The sequence below is a fragment of the Lacerta agilis genome, chromosome 4 (assembly GCF_009819535.1).
Source record: "Lacerta agilis isolate rLacAgi1 chromosome 4, rLacAgi1.pri, whole genome shotgun sequence".
NCBI classification, from domain to species: domain Eukaryota; kingdom Metazoa; phylum Chordata; class Lepidosauria; order Squamata; family Lacertidae; genus Lacerta; species Lacerta agilis.
In genome coordinates, this window is record NC_046315.1 from 43,007,569 (window position 1) to 43,020,596 (window position 13,028).

General features: G+C 45.2%; 1 protein-coding gene across 6 annotated transcripts in view; it reads left to right on the forward strand.

Annotated features, from left to right (window-relative positions):
- Positions 1-13,028, forward strand: part of ROBO1 (roundabout guidance receptor 1) — a 611,457-nt gene that overhangs the window by 314,976 nt on the left and 283,453 nt on the right. Inside the window, exon 1 of one of the 6 annotated variants that reach the window (XM_033146832.1) lies at positions 12,117-12,433. The exons of 4 other annotated variants lie outside the window; for them this stretch is intronic. In XM_033146832.1, coding sequence (XP_033002723.1) covers positions 12,379-12,433 — 55 coding nt within the window. In that variant the 5' untranslated portion in view covers positions 12,117-12,378. Of the gene's footprint in view, positions 1-12,116; positions 12,434-13,028 lie in introns of those variants that run through there. One more of the 6 variants, XM_033146831.1, reaches the window with a different exon arrangement.

Below are 13,028 nucleotides of genomic sequence, written 5' to 3' on the forward strand. Positions count from 1 at the left end.
GGGTACTTCTGGATCCTCTGCTGTCGCTTGAGGCTCAGGTGGCCTCAGTGGCATGGAGTGCTTTTCATCAGCTGTGGTTGGTGGGCCAGCTGCGCCCCTATCTCAACAGGGATAGCCTTACTTCTGTTGTCTATGCTCTGGTAGCCACTAGATTAGATTATTGCAATATGTTATACAGAAGGCTGCCTCTGAAGACAGTTCAGAAACTTCAGCTGGTGCAGAATTCAGCAGCTAGGTTGCTCATCAGGGCAAGATGGTTTGAGCATATTACACTGATCCTGGCCTGACTACATTGGCTGTCTGTTAGTTTCTAGGCCCAATTCAAAATGCTGGTTTTGATCTATAGTGCCTCTGGACTGCGATATCTCAATAACCACCTCTCCCCATATGAATTGATCCAGACCCTGCAATCATTATCTGCGGTCCTTCTTTGTGTCATCCATGAGAGGCCTGGAGGGTGGCAACATGAGAATGGGCCTTCTCTGCCCTCACTCTCCGTTTTTGGAATGCTTTCCCCAAGGAGACTGGTTTCTTTATAACCAGGCCTTTGGGCTGATTAACATGCATTTAAATGTGTTTGTGGGAGGGGGGTTCCTGGTTGTTTTTAATATGTATTTTGTGTTCTCATTTAGTATTTTTATGTTGTGAACTGCCCCGTGATCTTTGGATGATTTGTTATACAAATATAACAACAACAACAACAACAACAACAACAACAACAACAACAACAACAACAACAACCTTAATCCTATTTTCAACTCCCATGTCATTTACCCACTAGCCTATAGACTTTCAGAAATTAAGCCCTTTATGATACAATTCTCAAGAATCTCCAGGCCAGTGGCAGTGGGAAAAGTGGGGCAGTTTGCCTGACAAATAGAAATTAGATTAGAGGAGTGCTCTTGTGCCCTTTGATATGTTGTATATGGTTTCTTCTTATTTGTTTTCTTTTTAAAAAACTGTTTCCTTCCCACTGGAAATATTTGGACCAGCTTCCCCAGTATCGGGGCATTTTTGGAGTTTGGGGGCAGGTCACAAGCCTGTGGCATGGATCCCAGCTGTTTCAATCCACAACATGCCCCTAAACTGTCCCCAGCACATACCCTTTTTGGCCCTTCTAACACCAGAGCTTGAACTTCAGTTGGGTCAGGGATCCGGAAGTATTATATTGGTGAGAAGAGGGATCTGACATTGGATCTCCTCTCTGACATTGGGTTCAGAGATCTAATATACGATATCTTATGGCCCTGGAACATGCTCCCAGGAGCCATGTGATTGCATCCTTAAAATTTCATTTGCTTCAGTGAAAGAGATTGAAGCTTACAGTATGCATCCAAATCAATGTGACTCGCTTAGTTTTGGCTTGATCCATGTCAAAGTTTTAATATATATCTTGTAAGAAGGAACACATTTGAATTATTTTTATATGGATAGTTTTATCCAGTCTGTGAATTTTGAAAAAGCTTAAGGCTCATGCAAGATGTGCATATATAGCAGTTTATTTTTTTTATTTTGTATCCTGCCTTCATTTGAAGGGTTTAGAAGCCTCCCAACAAACATCTCAGGTACAGTTGGCCAAGAACAGTACAGTTGGCCAAGTTAATTCTTTATGATTCTTCAGCTCATAAATGGAAGCTTTGTTAAATATGACCAGTAATTTAGTGAAAGAAATAGGATGGATCATTTATGTAATTCCTTTGATGTCCAAATTGCTACTGTTATTTTTAATGCTGGTGAATTATAAAAACAAAACTCTGCTTTCCTTAGCACAACAACAACAACAACAACAACCACAGTGAAAACACAATTAAGGATACAATGTTAGAAAGGGATATACAAACATATAAATAGATATTTAATATCTAATAAAATGAAACCAACACTACAAGCACATATTAATAAATCACTCCTGTAAGGCACATGATGTATTTTACTCTAGGTATATATATGGAATATTAAATATCTATGTGAATTATTAAAACATACAGGAAGCCTTTCCCCCCAAAATAAAATGTATAGAAAAGTTATTTTAATGCCATGTTTTTAAAAATGCAACATTCTCCATAGTTGACTGTCACTGGCAGAACTGTACAATGTATCATTTTATTCCATTTCTTTTTAATGAGACAGAAGCTTTTCTTTTTATAAAAAAAAAAAATTCTGTGCAAATCATTTAAAAATGGATGTCCTTGGAAACATTAAATGCATGATATCTGAACAGTGAATATACTTTCGTTTCTCAGGCACATTTTAGGCACATCATTTTGACAGCCTTTCTTCGGTGCCCATATATTATGTGACATGAATGTAGTTTCAAAACCAGACATTATTGGGGGTGGGGAAATAATGCTTTCTTGAAGGCTTCACGATGCCTAGCATAATTGCATTGCGTGTGTGTATAGCAAGGCTCCATTCCATTTTATTGAGAATGCTGAATGCATGTCATTCAAAGCTCCCCCCTTTTTTGCTTGTCGACTTTGATTTTAATTTTTTAATGAAGAGTGTGCACATTCCACCAGGTGACATCCTATCACTCTTTCCTGTATAATACATATGGCAGTTTGGACCTTTGGAATGACCCACAAGTAAAACATATAGATGAGTTATAGCTTTTTTTCTTTTTCTTTTTGCATTGGGAAGAATTGCCGTATACCAAATTATCAGGTTGCACAATGTGCTGAAAAGGCATGTTGAAATAAAATTTTGTCCTGTCCACTCAGCTACCCCAGATTCCTTTTACGTAGCCCAGCTTTCTCTGATCCCTTAGATAACCTGGTCCCAAGTTAATTTAGGGCTTTAAACACTTTCAATGCTGTGCTCAGTGACATTAGGAGCCAGTGCATCTCCAGTGATATTAGGAGCCAGTGCATCTCCTTCAGCAAAAGTGTTTCTAGCATCTTTTTGTTCTGAAATCTTCCCCAGACGAGAGCAGCTAACTTATGCTATTTCCTTCAGTGAAGTCTTTGTGAGTCCCTAGCATCTAGTGCAGGCGGGTTGGGACTCTTATCTTCATTCAACTCTCGCTGGGAATACCTTTTCAAATTTACTTCTTCCTCCCCTCCTCCCTTAAGTAAAGAGTTTACTTTCCTGGCTCACCACGGGGTTATAACCCTGAGAGAGTCCCCTGTCAGCAGGGGCATAGGAAGGGAGGAGGGGGCGGGCCGCCCCGGGTTTCACTCTGGAAGGGGTGACAAGATGGCCCCTGCCTCCCCCCAGCTGTAGAGCGGCGCTCGAGCGGGGTCCATACGGGCTGCCACTCTCTCTCGCCATCCGTCCAGGCGTCCGTGCAGGATGCCACTCGCATGGCAGCCTGTGCGGTCGCCATGCAAGTGGCAGCCCATACAGCCACCAAGTGTGAGCGGCAGCCCGTACGGAGTGTGCATGTGTGGCATTCCATACGGAGTGCACACACGCGGGATGCCACACATGTGCAGTCCGTATGGGCTGCGCCACCCCGGGTGCCAGAGAGGGTTCCTCCGCCACTGCCTTCAGTTCCTGCTATATCTTCTACACTTATACAATGTTCCATTTTCAAAATTTCCTTTCAAGTATATGCTGCTGCTGCTGCTGTGGCAGCTCTTTCCTCTCTGACTTCTCTTCCTCTTTATAGTATGCAGAGGAAGGAGAGCACATCATACACAGCTGTGAGAGGCTCCACAGAGACAAGTCCCAGCTGTGTCCAGCCTCTGTTAGTGTTACATGTTGTCAAGAGGAAGCTCCTATCAGCAACTTAGATGCTACATTCTGCACCGCTTGCAACTTCCAGACACAAAGAGTGCATTGCAGTATTGAGGTTACCAATGCCAGGATCACAGTGGCCAAGCTATCTGAAGGCTCATCCAAACTTCCTTTTGTGCTGAGTTGGACATCAGTCCAAGGGTACCTGTACCTCAAGTGACATGGATAAAACCAGGAGCACCCCTCAAATTACACAACTGTTCCTTCAGAGGGAATGCAGCCCCTTCCAGAACAGGTAACTGACTTATCTCCTGAAGAGATGAATCATTCACCCACAGGGAATCCATCTTGCCCAGGTTTAAACTCAGTTTACTGGCCCTTATCCAGTCTCCCACTGTACCTGGATGCAGTCCAGAGCCTGCATAGCCGCTACTGATTCATTCAGATGTTACAGAGAAATAGAGCTGTGTGTCGTCCCCATGCAGGTATCACAATGCTGCTATGCAAACCTATAGTATAATCACATTCAGCGGCGGAGGAAGCCTTTTGGCTGCCCGGGGCGGCAGCGCAGAGGCACCCCCCTGGGGGCAGGGGCAGCGTGAAATCCGGGCATGCACAGTTCATTCGGGCTGGCACTGCTGCTCCCACGGTGAGCGGGCAAGCCACCAAGTGAGCGGCAGGTCGTGGGGCTGCCCCGTCCGTCCGTAAAGCAGTATGGACAGGTCCCGGGTGGCAGGGCTCGGTTTGGGGAGGGGCCGTAGAGTGTCACTCCCCCTCCCCTGGAACCCGTGGTGCCCTGCCCCCTACGCCCCGCCCTTCCTACGCCACTGATCACTTTTGGAATATTGTGTACAGTTCTGATCAGCTCATCTCAATAATGATATCATTAATGATATCATTATTGTAGAGCAGTATTTCTGTGCACTGCTCTGGTTCACCAGAAGCGGCTTAGTCATGCTGGCCGCATGACCCGGAAGCTGTACGCCTGCTTCCTCGGCCTATACAGCGAGATGAGCACGCAACCCCAGAGTTGTCCGCGACTGGACCTAACAGTCAGGGGTACCTTTACCTTTTTACTAGAGTTAGAAATGGTTCAGAAAAGGGCAACTAAAAACATCAACGGGGGTGGGGGACAATGACTCCTATATGAAGAAGTGCAGCAACATTTGGGACTTTTTAGAGGAAATGTGAGTAAGGGATGACATAATAGATTATTAATAATTGAGCATGGAATGGAGAAAGTGAATAGAAAAAAGTTCTCTATTCTCCCTCTCTTATAACACTAGACACTTGTGGAAAGCCAATGAAGTTGAATGTTGCAAGACTCAGGACACATAAAAGAAAGCACTTTTTTACGCAGCACGTAGTTTAACTATGGAACTTAGATAGATAGATAGATAGATAGATAGATAGATAGATAGATAATTTATTACAGTCAGAGACCAGCTTATAAAACACACTTGGGGGTACAATCCCGGCAGGAAAACAAACATTTAAAACATTGTACAACGGTAAAATTAAAATTTATAAATGTGATAATCGTTGTTGTTGTTCAGTCGTGACCCCATGGACCAGAGCACGCCAGGCACGCCTATCCTTCACTGCCTCTCGTAGTTTGGCCAAACTCATGTTAGTAGCTTCGAGAACACTGTCCAACCATCTCATCCTCTGTCGTCCCCTTCTCCTTGTGCCCTCCATCTTTCCCAACATCAGGGTATTTTCTAGGGAGTCTTCTCTTCTCATGAGGTGGCCAAAGTACTGGAGCCTCAACTGCAGGATCTGTCCTTCTAGTGAGCACTCAGGGCTGATTTCTTTGAGAATGGATAGGTTTGATCTTCTTGCAGTCCATGGGACTATCAAGATAGACACTTAAAAACTTTAAGATAAGCTACCGCAGAGAAATGACCCAGAATCGCCCATGGAACCGAGTTAGGGGATTTTCTTAATGAACTAGTTTGAATGGGGGGTGGTCTGCGCCTACAGATCTGTACACCGAACCTAGCAACCATCCGGGTCGTCTTCTGATCTTTGCCTAACAGGAAAAGGTCATATTTTTGCTTTTCTGGGAAGTCACTGAGCCTCACCAGCATGGGATCAATGGTCTCACTAAGTGCCTCTTCATAGAAGGGGCATCTAAAAAATAAGTGCTCTAGGCTTCCTATTTCCCCCAAAGAACAGGAACAGTTTCTCTGAGCATAAGGGACTTTATAACTATGGAACTTGCTACTACAGGACACAGTGATGGCTACCAACTTAAAATATGATTAGACAAACTCATGGAGATCAAGGCTATCAGCAGCTATTAGCCATAATGGCTATGTTCTATCTCCACTGTCAGAGGCATCATGCCTCTGCATACAAGTTGCTGGGAATCACAAGTGGGCAAAGTGCTTGCAGGCTTCCCACAGGCATCTGGCTGGCCACTGCAAGAACAGGATGCTGGACTAGATAGGCCATTGGCCTTATCCAGCAGACTCACCTTATGTTCTGACACTTCAAAGTCAGGGATTTGTCCTTTGAAGGCCTGTACACTTCTGAATCACAGAGAGAGCTTTGCATTCCAAAAAACCAGAGTTCTGCTTTTGGATCAAATATACAAAGCAGTTGCATATTGGCGTAAAAATACGTGCCTGTCTGGCTCCCTGTTCTTGCCATGGAGCTGTCTCATGGGAAAATGCGCCTGTTTTTCACCGTGACATTTTGTCTACTCCTGGCTATGCACTACAATGCCAAATCAAAAGCGTGGGAAACCACTGTCTGGACCAGCCCTTAAAGAACTGGTCTTTTGGAGCTGTGAAACAGTACAGTGGAATCTAGTAATTAACTGAAAGGAGTGATGAAAGAATTAGGAGGTCATGATGTGTACTCTGCTGTGTATAACAATTTTAGTAATGTTATAATAACTGCCTCTGGGTGAGTCAGAAAGAAGGTATGTGGGTGGATGAACTGTTCTTAATGGTTTTAGACTTCAAGCATCAACTACATGGGTGGTAAAGCTAACACATTCACAGTTAGATACAGGGTGGATTAAATGGCTGAATTAATTTCATTCTAATTGAATCACATTTTTTATTTTCAACTTGGATTAAAAAAATGGGATTGGGTCAAACTTCATTCCCATTGAAATCAATAGTGCTTAACTTAGTAATGGCTACCTTTTCTCATTGATTTCAATTATACCTACTGGTAAGTCTGGATCCAACCCATAGTACCAATGGAATCCTAGGCTGGTCTACCCTAGAGGTAGCTCCCTCTTACTTCCAGATAAATGGAATTAGGATTGCAGCCTTAGTATATATATCTTTAAATATAACTTGCTTTATAAAGAAATCTGAATTTAATACCCTTATAATCAATAAAAAAATAAAAAGAGTTGTCAGAACACATCAAATACCAGGCTGCTTCTCTTTTAAAAGGAAATAGATCATAGGAAATGATCTATTTCCCATGATCTGATTTCTGAGATTAACCATTGTAAATCAATGCCACAGGAGGCCATGTGTTGTATTTTTTTATTTTTTTGTGGGCTTCCTGCTGGCTTGGGGAATAGCAAATCATCATAGACACTAGAATCCAGGAGATGTCATCATGTATCTCAACTGGATGGTCCACTAAGGCCACCTAGGGAAATTTATATGTTCTCCAACTATATTACGCCCTGGCAGGCATGACCAATGGTCAGCTCCAAGAACATATAGAGGGCTAGAGTCCCCCCACCTGCATACTACAGAAAGCTCAACAAAAATCTGCTTTGTACCTCTAAGGCTGCAGTGCTAATTCCAGTGTTCCACTTACATGGGAATAAGCCCCATTGAATTCAGTGGGACTTACTTCTGAGTAATGTATAGGATTTGTACCCAAAGAAGCAAAGCTTCTACAATTTAAAGAGTGCATGGGTTGCGTCACACACAAAAATTGGATTATGGTCTTGGATTGTATGAGGGTTTTATTTAGTTATAAACCAAGACTGTGGTTGGGGGGGTGTCATGCTACATGTGACATTACTTACATTACGTGTGAGCGACTGACCTGAATTTTTAATACCATTGCCTGCTGCGGATGGGACTTCTCCCTATTGCATTCCTAAGGGAAATGCCCTCCCACTCCCAGCACAAAGCTTGCATTCACAATGGGAAAGAATCACCACTGGTGCTTACTCAAAGAGCTACTTTTGGTGCACCCAAGAACATGGGTATCCGTCCTAACCTTTAAACTGCACACCCTCCTATAACAGCACAAACATCCTTTGAGTACTCCTCAGTTTCAAGATAACTGTGCAACATGGGGAAGCAGCTACTGTTTAAGAAACATGAGGCAAACCTCACCTGGGCATGTGGAATTCATTGGGGTTTTGTTTTTGTTTTTTTGGTGTGTTTTTTTGGATCCCATTCAATAGGTTCAATTTATTAGCTAGTCTGGACAAGAAATCAGAATGTTTTTACACAACAAAATAAAAGCCCTACCCAGGTTACTTCAGGCTGCTCTAGTGAAGGATCTTTGCTAAAAGGGAGTCTTTCTTATATTGGAATTATTTGTAAGAACTGAGAATTAGGCCTTTGTGCATGTGTAGAGTATTTCTCCCCTTACTGCTGGTTATCCACAATTTGTGTTTTGGCTAGGGAAAACAGCAGAGCAGATGCTGCCATTTTAAGGCAGGTTTTTTGTTCTAGTTCCACTCATCATAGAACTCAGGGCTGGCCTAAGGCATGTTGTTGTGCACACACTCCCTTTCCATGTTTAAAAGGTGACAGTACTGGCAGCTGAATCTTATTTCCACACTGCCAACAGAACAGTGATCTCCACTGAAACAGAGAGCGCCTAGCTAGCTTAGGGGTAAAGGACAGGCAGTGTGGTCCATACAGCTATCTTCCAACATATCTCTGTCTGTTACCTTAGGCAGCTGCTTACCTCTGTTTATTGGTAGGACTGGTCTTGGATCATGTTTATAGTGATGAGTTGGAAGAAGGGTTAGGCTGAAGGCCTGGGCCCTCTTCTAATTCCTGGAATAGTTGAGCTAGCTTTCTGGTATGGTGATGGGCTATTAAAGGGAACAAAGGAAGTGGCTCTGTATGAGATGGCAAATGGGTGGGGGGCCCATTTCTCAACTCACAGGTAGTTAGAAAGACAAAAACAGAGAGTTTGAAGTGATGTAAGCGAAAAGCAAAGCAGCAAGCTGGGAAGCGGGGAACCTAGAGAGACAGAGCAATGTTTGATTTCTGTTTCAGGGCAAGGCTGCAGCCAGGTGGGAAGCAAGGTCCTCTTGGGGTGTTAATGCTGTGAACTCTTCCACCATAGGCTCAGGTTGTATATATGTGAAAATAATCAAAGGGAGTGCAGACTGAGCCTCAAGTATTATGCAATACACCTGCAGTTATTAAAACAATTATAATTATGTAAAATTTGGGGAAAGTAAACATGTTTTCTAGATGACGGATAAAGGAAATAGGTGAGGCAATGGCAGTCATCCAGTTTATCATTGGCTTTGTGCCTACAGGTTAAGGCTCCAATGCTGTACACACTTTCTGTGGAGTTATGTCCCACAGCACACATGATGTTAATCTGGTGATGTTGCCAAGGCCTGAAATTCTCTAGTTCAAAATGCAAAGCACAATAATTTGTGGGGGCTGCCCTCCCATTCAAGGCAAGCATTTCAAGCACATACTCCCTCCCCCTCTTTTTTCCTGGCTCTGTTTGTAATGCCAGCCAGAAATTAGTTCCCGACTTCCTTCCACACCTCTCTTCTTTTTTTGTGCTTAGAAACCTGCATGGCAGCAGCTCAGTTTCTATGATCCCCTGGAAGCTGCATCCTGGGCATCACAGCGTGAACAGGAGTGTAACAAGATCCAAAATGGGCTTGTAATTAGCATGGTTATTTCCAATCCTGTTTTCCAATATTTTAGAGGAGGAATAGCCCTTCCTTTTATGACTCAGGAAGGGGTTTCACCCATCACTGCTTACATCTGAGTAAATATGCAAATGATCACAAACAGTAATATATTAACAGAGCAATATTTTGGAGATGTGGGTGGGAAGAGAATTTGCCACATCCAAAGTTGGTTACACGCAGGGTGGAAGATTAATTGTACCTTTTAAACTTTATTGTGTTCCTTTTCTTTCATCTTCTCCCCTCCCCCTTTGACAACAATGGATGGGGATTCATTACAGCAGCTCCAAGTCTGGTGTAGTTTCAAGGCCTGTTCCAGATGTGGGTGTGGGTGTGCATTGGGGGAACAAGGGGGCTTAGAGTACTGTGGATCCATGGTCTTCCCCACCATACCCCTGGAGCACCCTGCATTGATCCTGTAGCCCCTCAGCCACTCTCCCAAGAAGCATAAGATTTTTCCCTAAGCTCAAATGCTTTATACTTCTGATGAAGAAAGAAAAAAATTGGAGCCACGTGATTCTGATCAGCTACTGTGGATTGGATAGCAATGATCAAGTGGCAGGCCTGACCCAAGACATTTTGGCACCTGAGACAAAACACAAAATGGCAACCATCCCCACACCAGGGAAGAAGGGGTGAGTGAAGATCTACATCAGATATGAGGTGGTCAAATCAACTTTACCCAAAGGTTGAAGCGGGAATCATAGGCTGTCACACGTGGGGGTGGGGGTGGGGTTCTGAATTGTGCTGGGTGGGGGCAGCTCCTGCCTAGGGGTCAGAGGAGAGCAGTGACACCTTATATTTGCTGAGAATATTTGCAGATTGGCTTCTGTCAATCAGTGATGTCCAGGTTGGCAGGAGGAGGATGCTTGGTGCCCAGCTTCCCCTGCCCCTCAATACTGGGGGGGGGGGAATGAGCCCCATGCTAACAACAACAACAACAACATCTTTATTATTTATATCCCACCCTGACTGGGTTGCTCCAGCCATTCTGAGTGGCTTCAAGCTTATATAAAACATATCAAACATTAAAAACTGCCTGATACTGTGTGTATCTGAAGAAGTGTGCATGCAAACGAAAGCTCATACCAATAACAAATTTAGTTGGTCTCTAAGGTGCTACTGGAAGAAAAAAAAATATTTTGCCTGATACAGGGCTGCCTTCAGATGTCTTCTAAAAGTTGTGAAACTCTTTATCTACTTGGCATCTGATGGGAGGGCATTCCACATAGAAGGTGCCACTGCTGAGAAGGCCCTCAAAAATATTGAGGAGGTTGAAGACACCTCCACCCCTAGGAGTTGTCACTTTAGTAACTTGCTTCCTTTCCCCTCTATGTATTTCGCTTGCTCAGTTCACAGTAATCAATACTCCTCTTCTCCTATGCTCAGTGGAACCTAATTGCAGCTGTGCAGCAGTGAAAGGGTTACAGTTGTTTCCCCGGGAGGATTTTTTGAATCCTACGTTGGGAAGTTCCATTTACAGCACCAGGCAAGTGATGTTTTTTTTAAAATGGTTTGTTCCGGGCTCCGTGATATTCCAAGTCGTAGCCTTTTGTTATCCAATAGCGCAGGGTAGTTTCTAACCCTTTGCCATCGCAATAAAGTTACATGGGAATGTGGGCTGTTGTTGCCGCTGTTGTCTTAAAGGGTGGAGATTCTACCTCTCCGCATTGTAGCCGTTTTGTATTTTTCTTTCTTTCTGAGCAGTTTGGGGAGGCGCGGCTCCTTTAAGGTGTCCTGAGGCGGCACCAGACCTGCAGCGGCAAGGCGAGAAAGACAAGCGCGCGCTCTCTCTCGCCTGCCTCAACGCGACGCCAGAAACTTGAGGGGCTGCTCCGCGCGACGGAGGTTTGCAGTCCCCTCAGCGTGGAGGTACACCCTTTCTCCACCAGGGGCTGCCCAGAAGAGGAGGACGAGGCCGCCCTCAGAAGTTTTTCCACCCAACACACCCGGTCCCACGCTTTTGTGCCAATCTCCGCTTTTGGAGAGGGAAGGAGCTGGAGGGAAAGGAAAGGAGGAGGAGGAGGAGAGAGCCGTCGCTTTGCAGGACGGACAGCCGGGAGGTGCAGGCTGGTGCGAGGAGCGGCTCCGTTCTGGCTGCCGGGAAGCTGCTTCGCCTGGCGGTCCCGGCGTTTTGCTTCAAGTGATGGGACCCAGGACTGCTGCTGCTGCTGCTGCTGCTCCTCTTCCCGCTGCTGCTGCTGCTGCTGCTGCGATTGCACAGCCACTTCTGTCTGCCGTGCGCTCGCCCAGCGCCACACCAGGCAAGTCCTCGCCAAGAGCAGCAGCCGCCGGCCCGTCTCCGCGACCCGCTGCCTGAGATCCTCGCAAGAAGCGGCGGCACTTTCTGCACTTCGCCGAAGGGCCCCTCTCGTGACCTGCGCGGTCCATGCTCCTTGCCTTCCTTTCTTTCCTTGAGGAGAGCCAAGCCAGCCAGGCAGCCAGCAAGCGCGGGCAGCAGGCGGGCTGCTGCTTTTGTTTCTCGGTTGCTGTCGGATGGTCCCGCGGCAAGGCAAGGCAAGGCAACCCCCTTTGGGATAACCGGGGGTGAGAGGAAAGCGAAGGCTTTGAGTTGGGCTGGAGCTGCGGAGCCCTGCCTGGTTTTGCTGACAATAGAGACTCTTTGCGAAGAGCCCGGACGAGACTCCCCGTTCAACTTCTGGAGGATTTGGGACGCCGCCGCTTACATTAAGCTGCTTGTGGATTTACAAACTGGGAAGCCTTGGAGGGTTTTTTGGCGAAAGTCCTCCCCCTCCCCCTCTTCCTCCAGCCCTCCCTTTTGGCATGAGATTATCGACAGGCTCCACCTGGAGACAATGATCGCGGAGTTTGTACACTTCTATCTCTTTGGATTATTATGTCTCTGTTCAGGTAATCGCTGCTCCTCGAATGATTTTTATTTATTGATCTCGTATTGTAGAGCGGGCAGATGGCTCCCTTGCTTATCCCAGTTGGGGCAGGATTCAAGGAAGTGTAAAACTCTAGCCATTGTTGCTGATTTAACCAGGAAATAATTAAGCCCGTGCTTAAGTCTTACACTGAAAACAATGGGCCATTCACAAAAGTCATCCACTTTAGTCGCTCACTGCAGGGCAACTGAGGCTAGGATCCAGCTAAAGATGCCCAACAATTTTATCCAATCTTGGTTCCCCCGAGCTTGCTCTTATTTCTCTCTCCTCAGTTTTTTTCCTGCTTGTTCAAGTGATTTTTAGTATGTTGGTGGAACTGACTTTCGTCTTGCCTTGAGATTATGGAGGGCATGTGCGCAGTGCATGCATCAGTTTGCACCCATAGTTTTGAAAAATTAAAGCAGGGTTATTGGCAGCAAAGGACTGGTCCTCTGATGCTTCCAAACTAGTCAGTCCGCTTCTAGAAACTAGATGGAGCAAGTCAGCTTAGAGCTTAACACTCCAGGGCCTAACTATATATACTTGACACTGCACATCCCAAGGATCGAAGCCTTAGA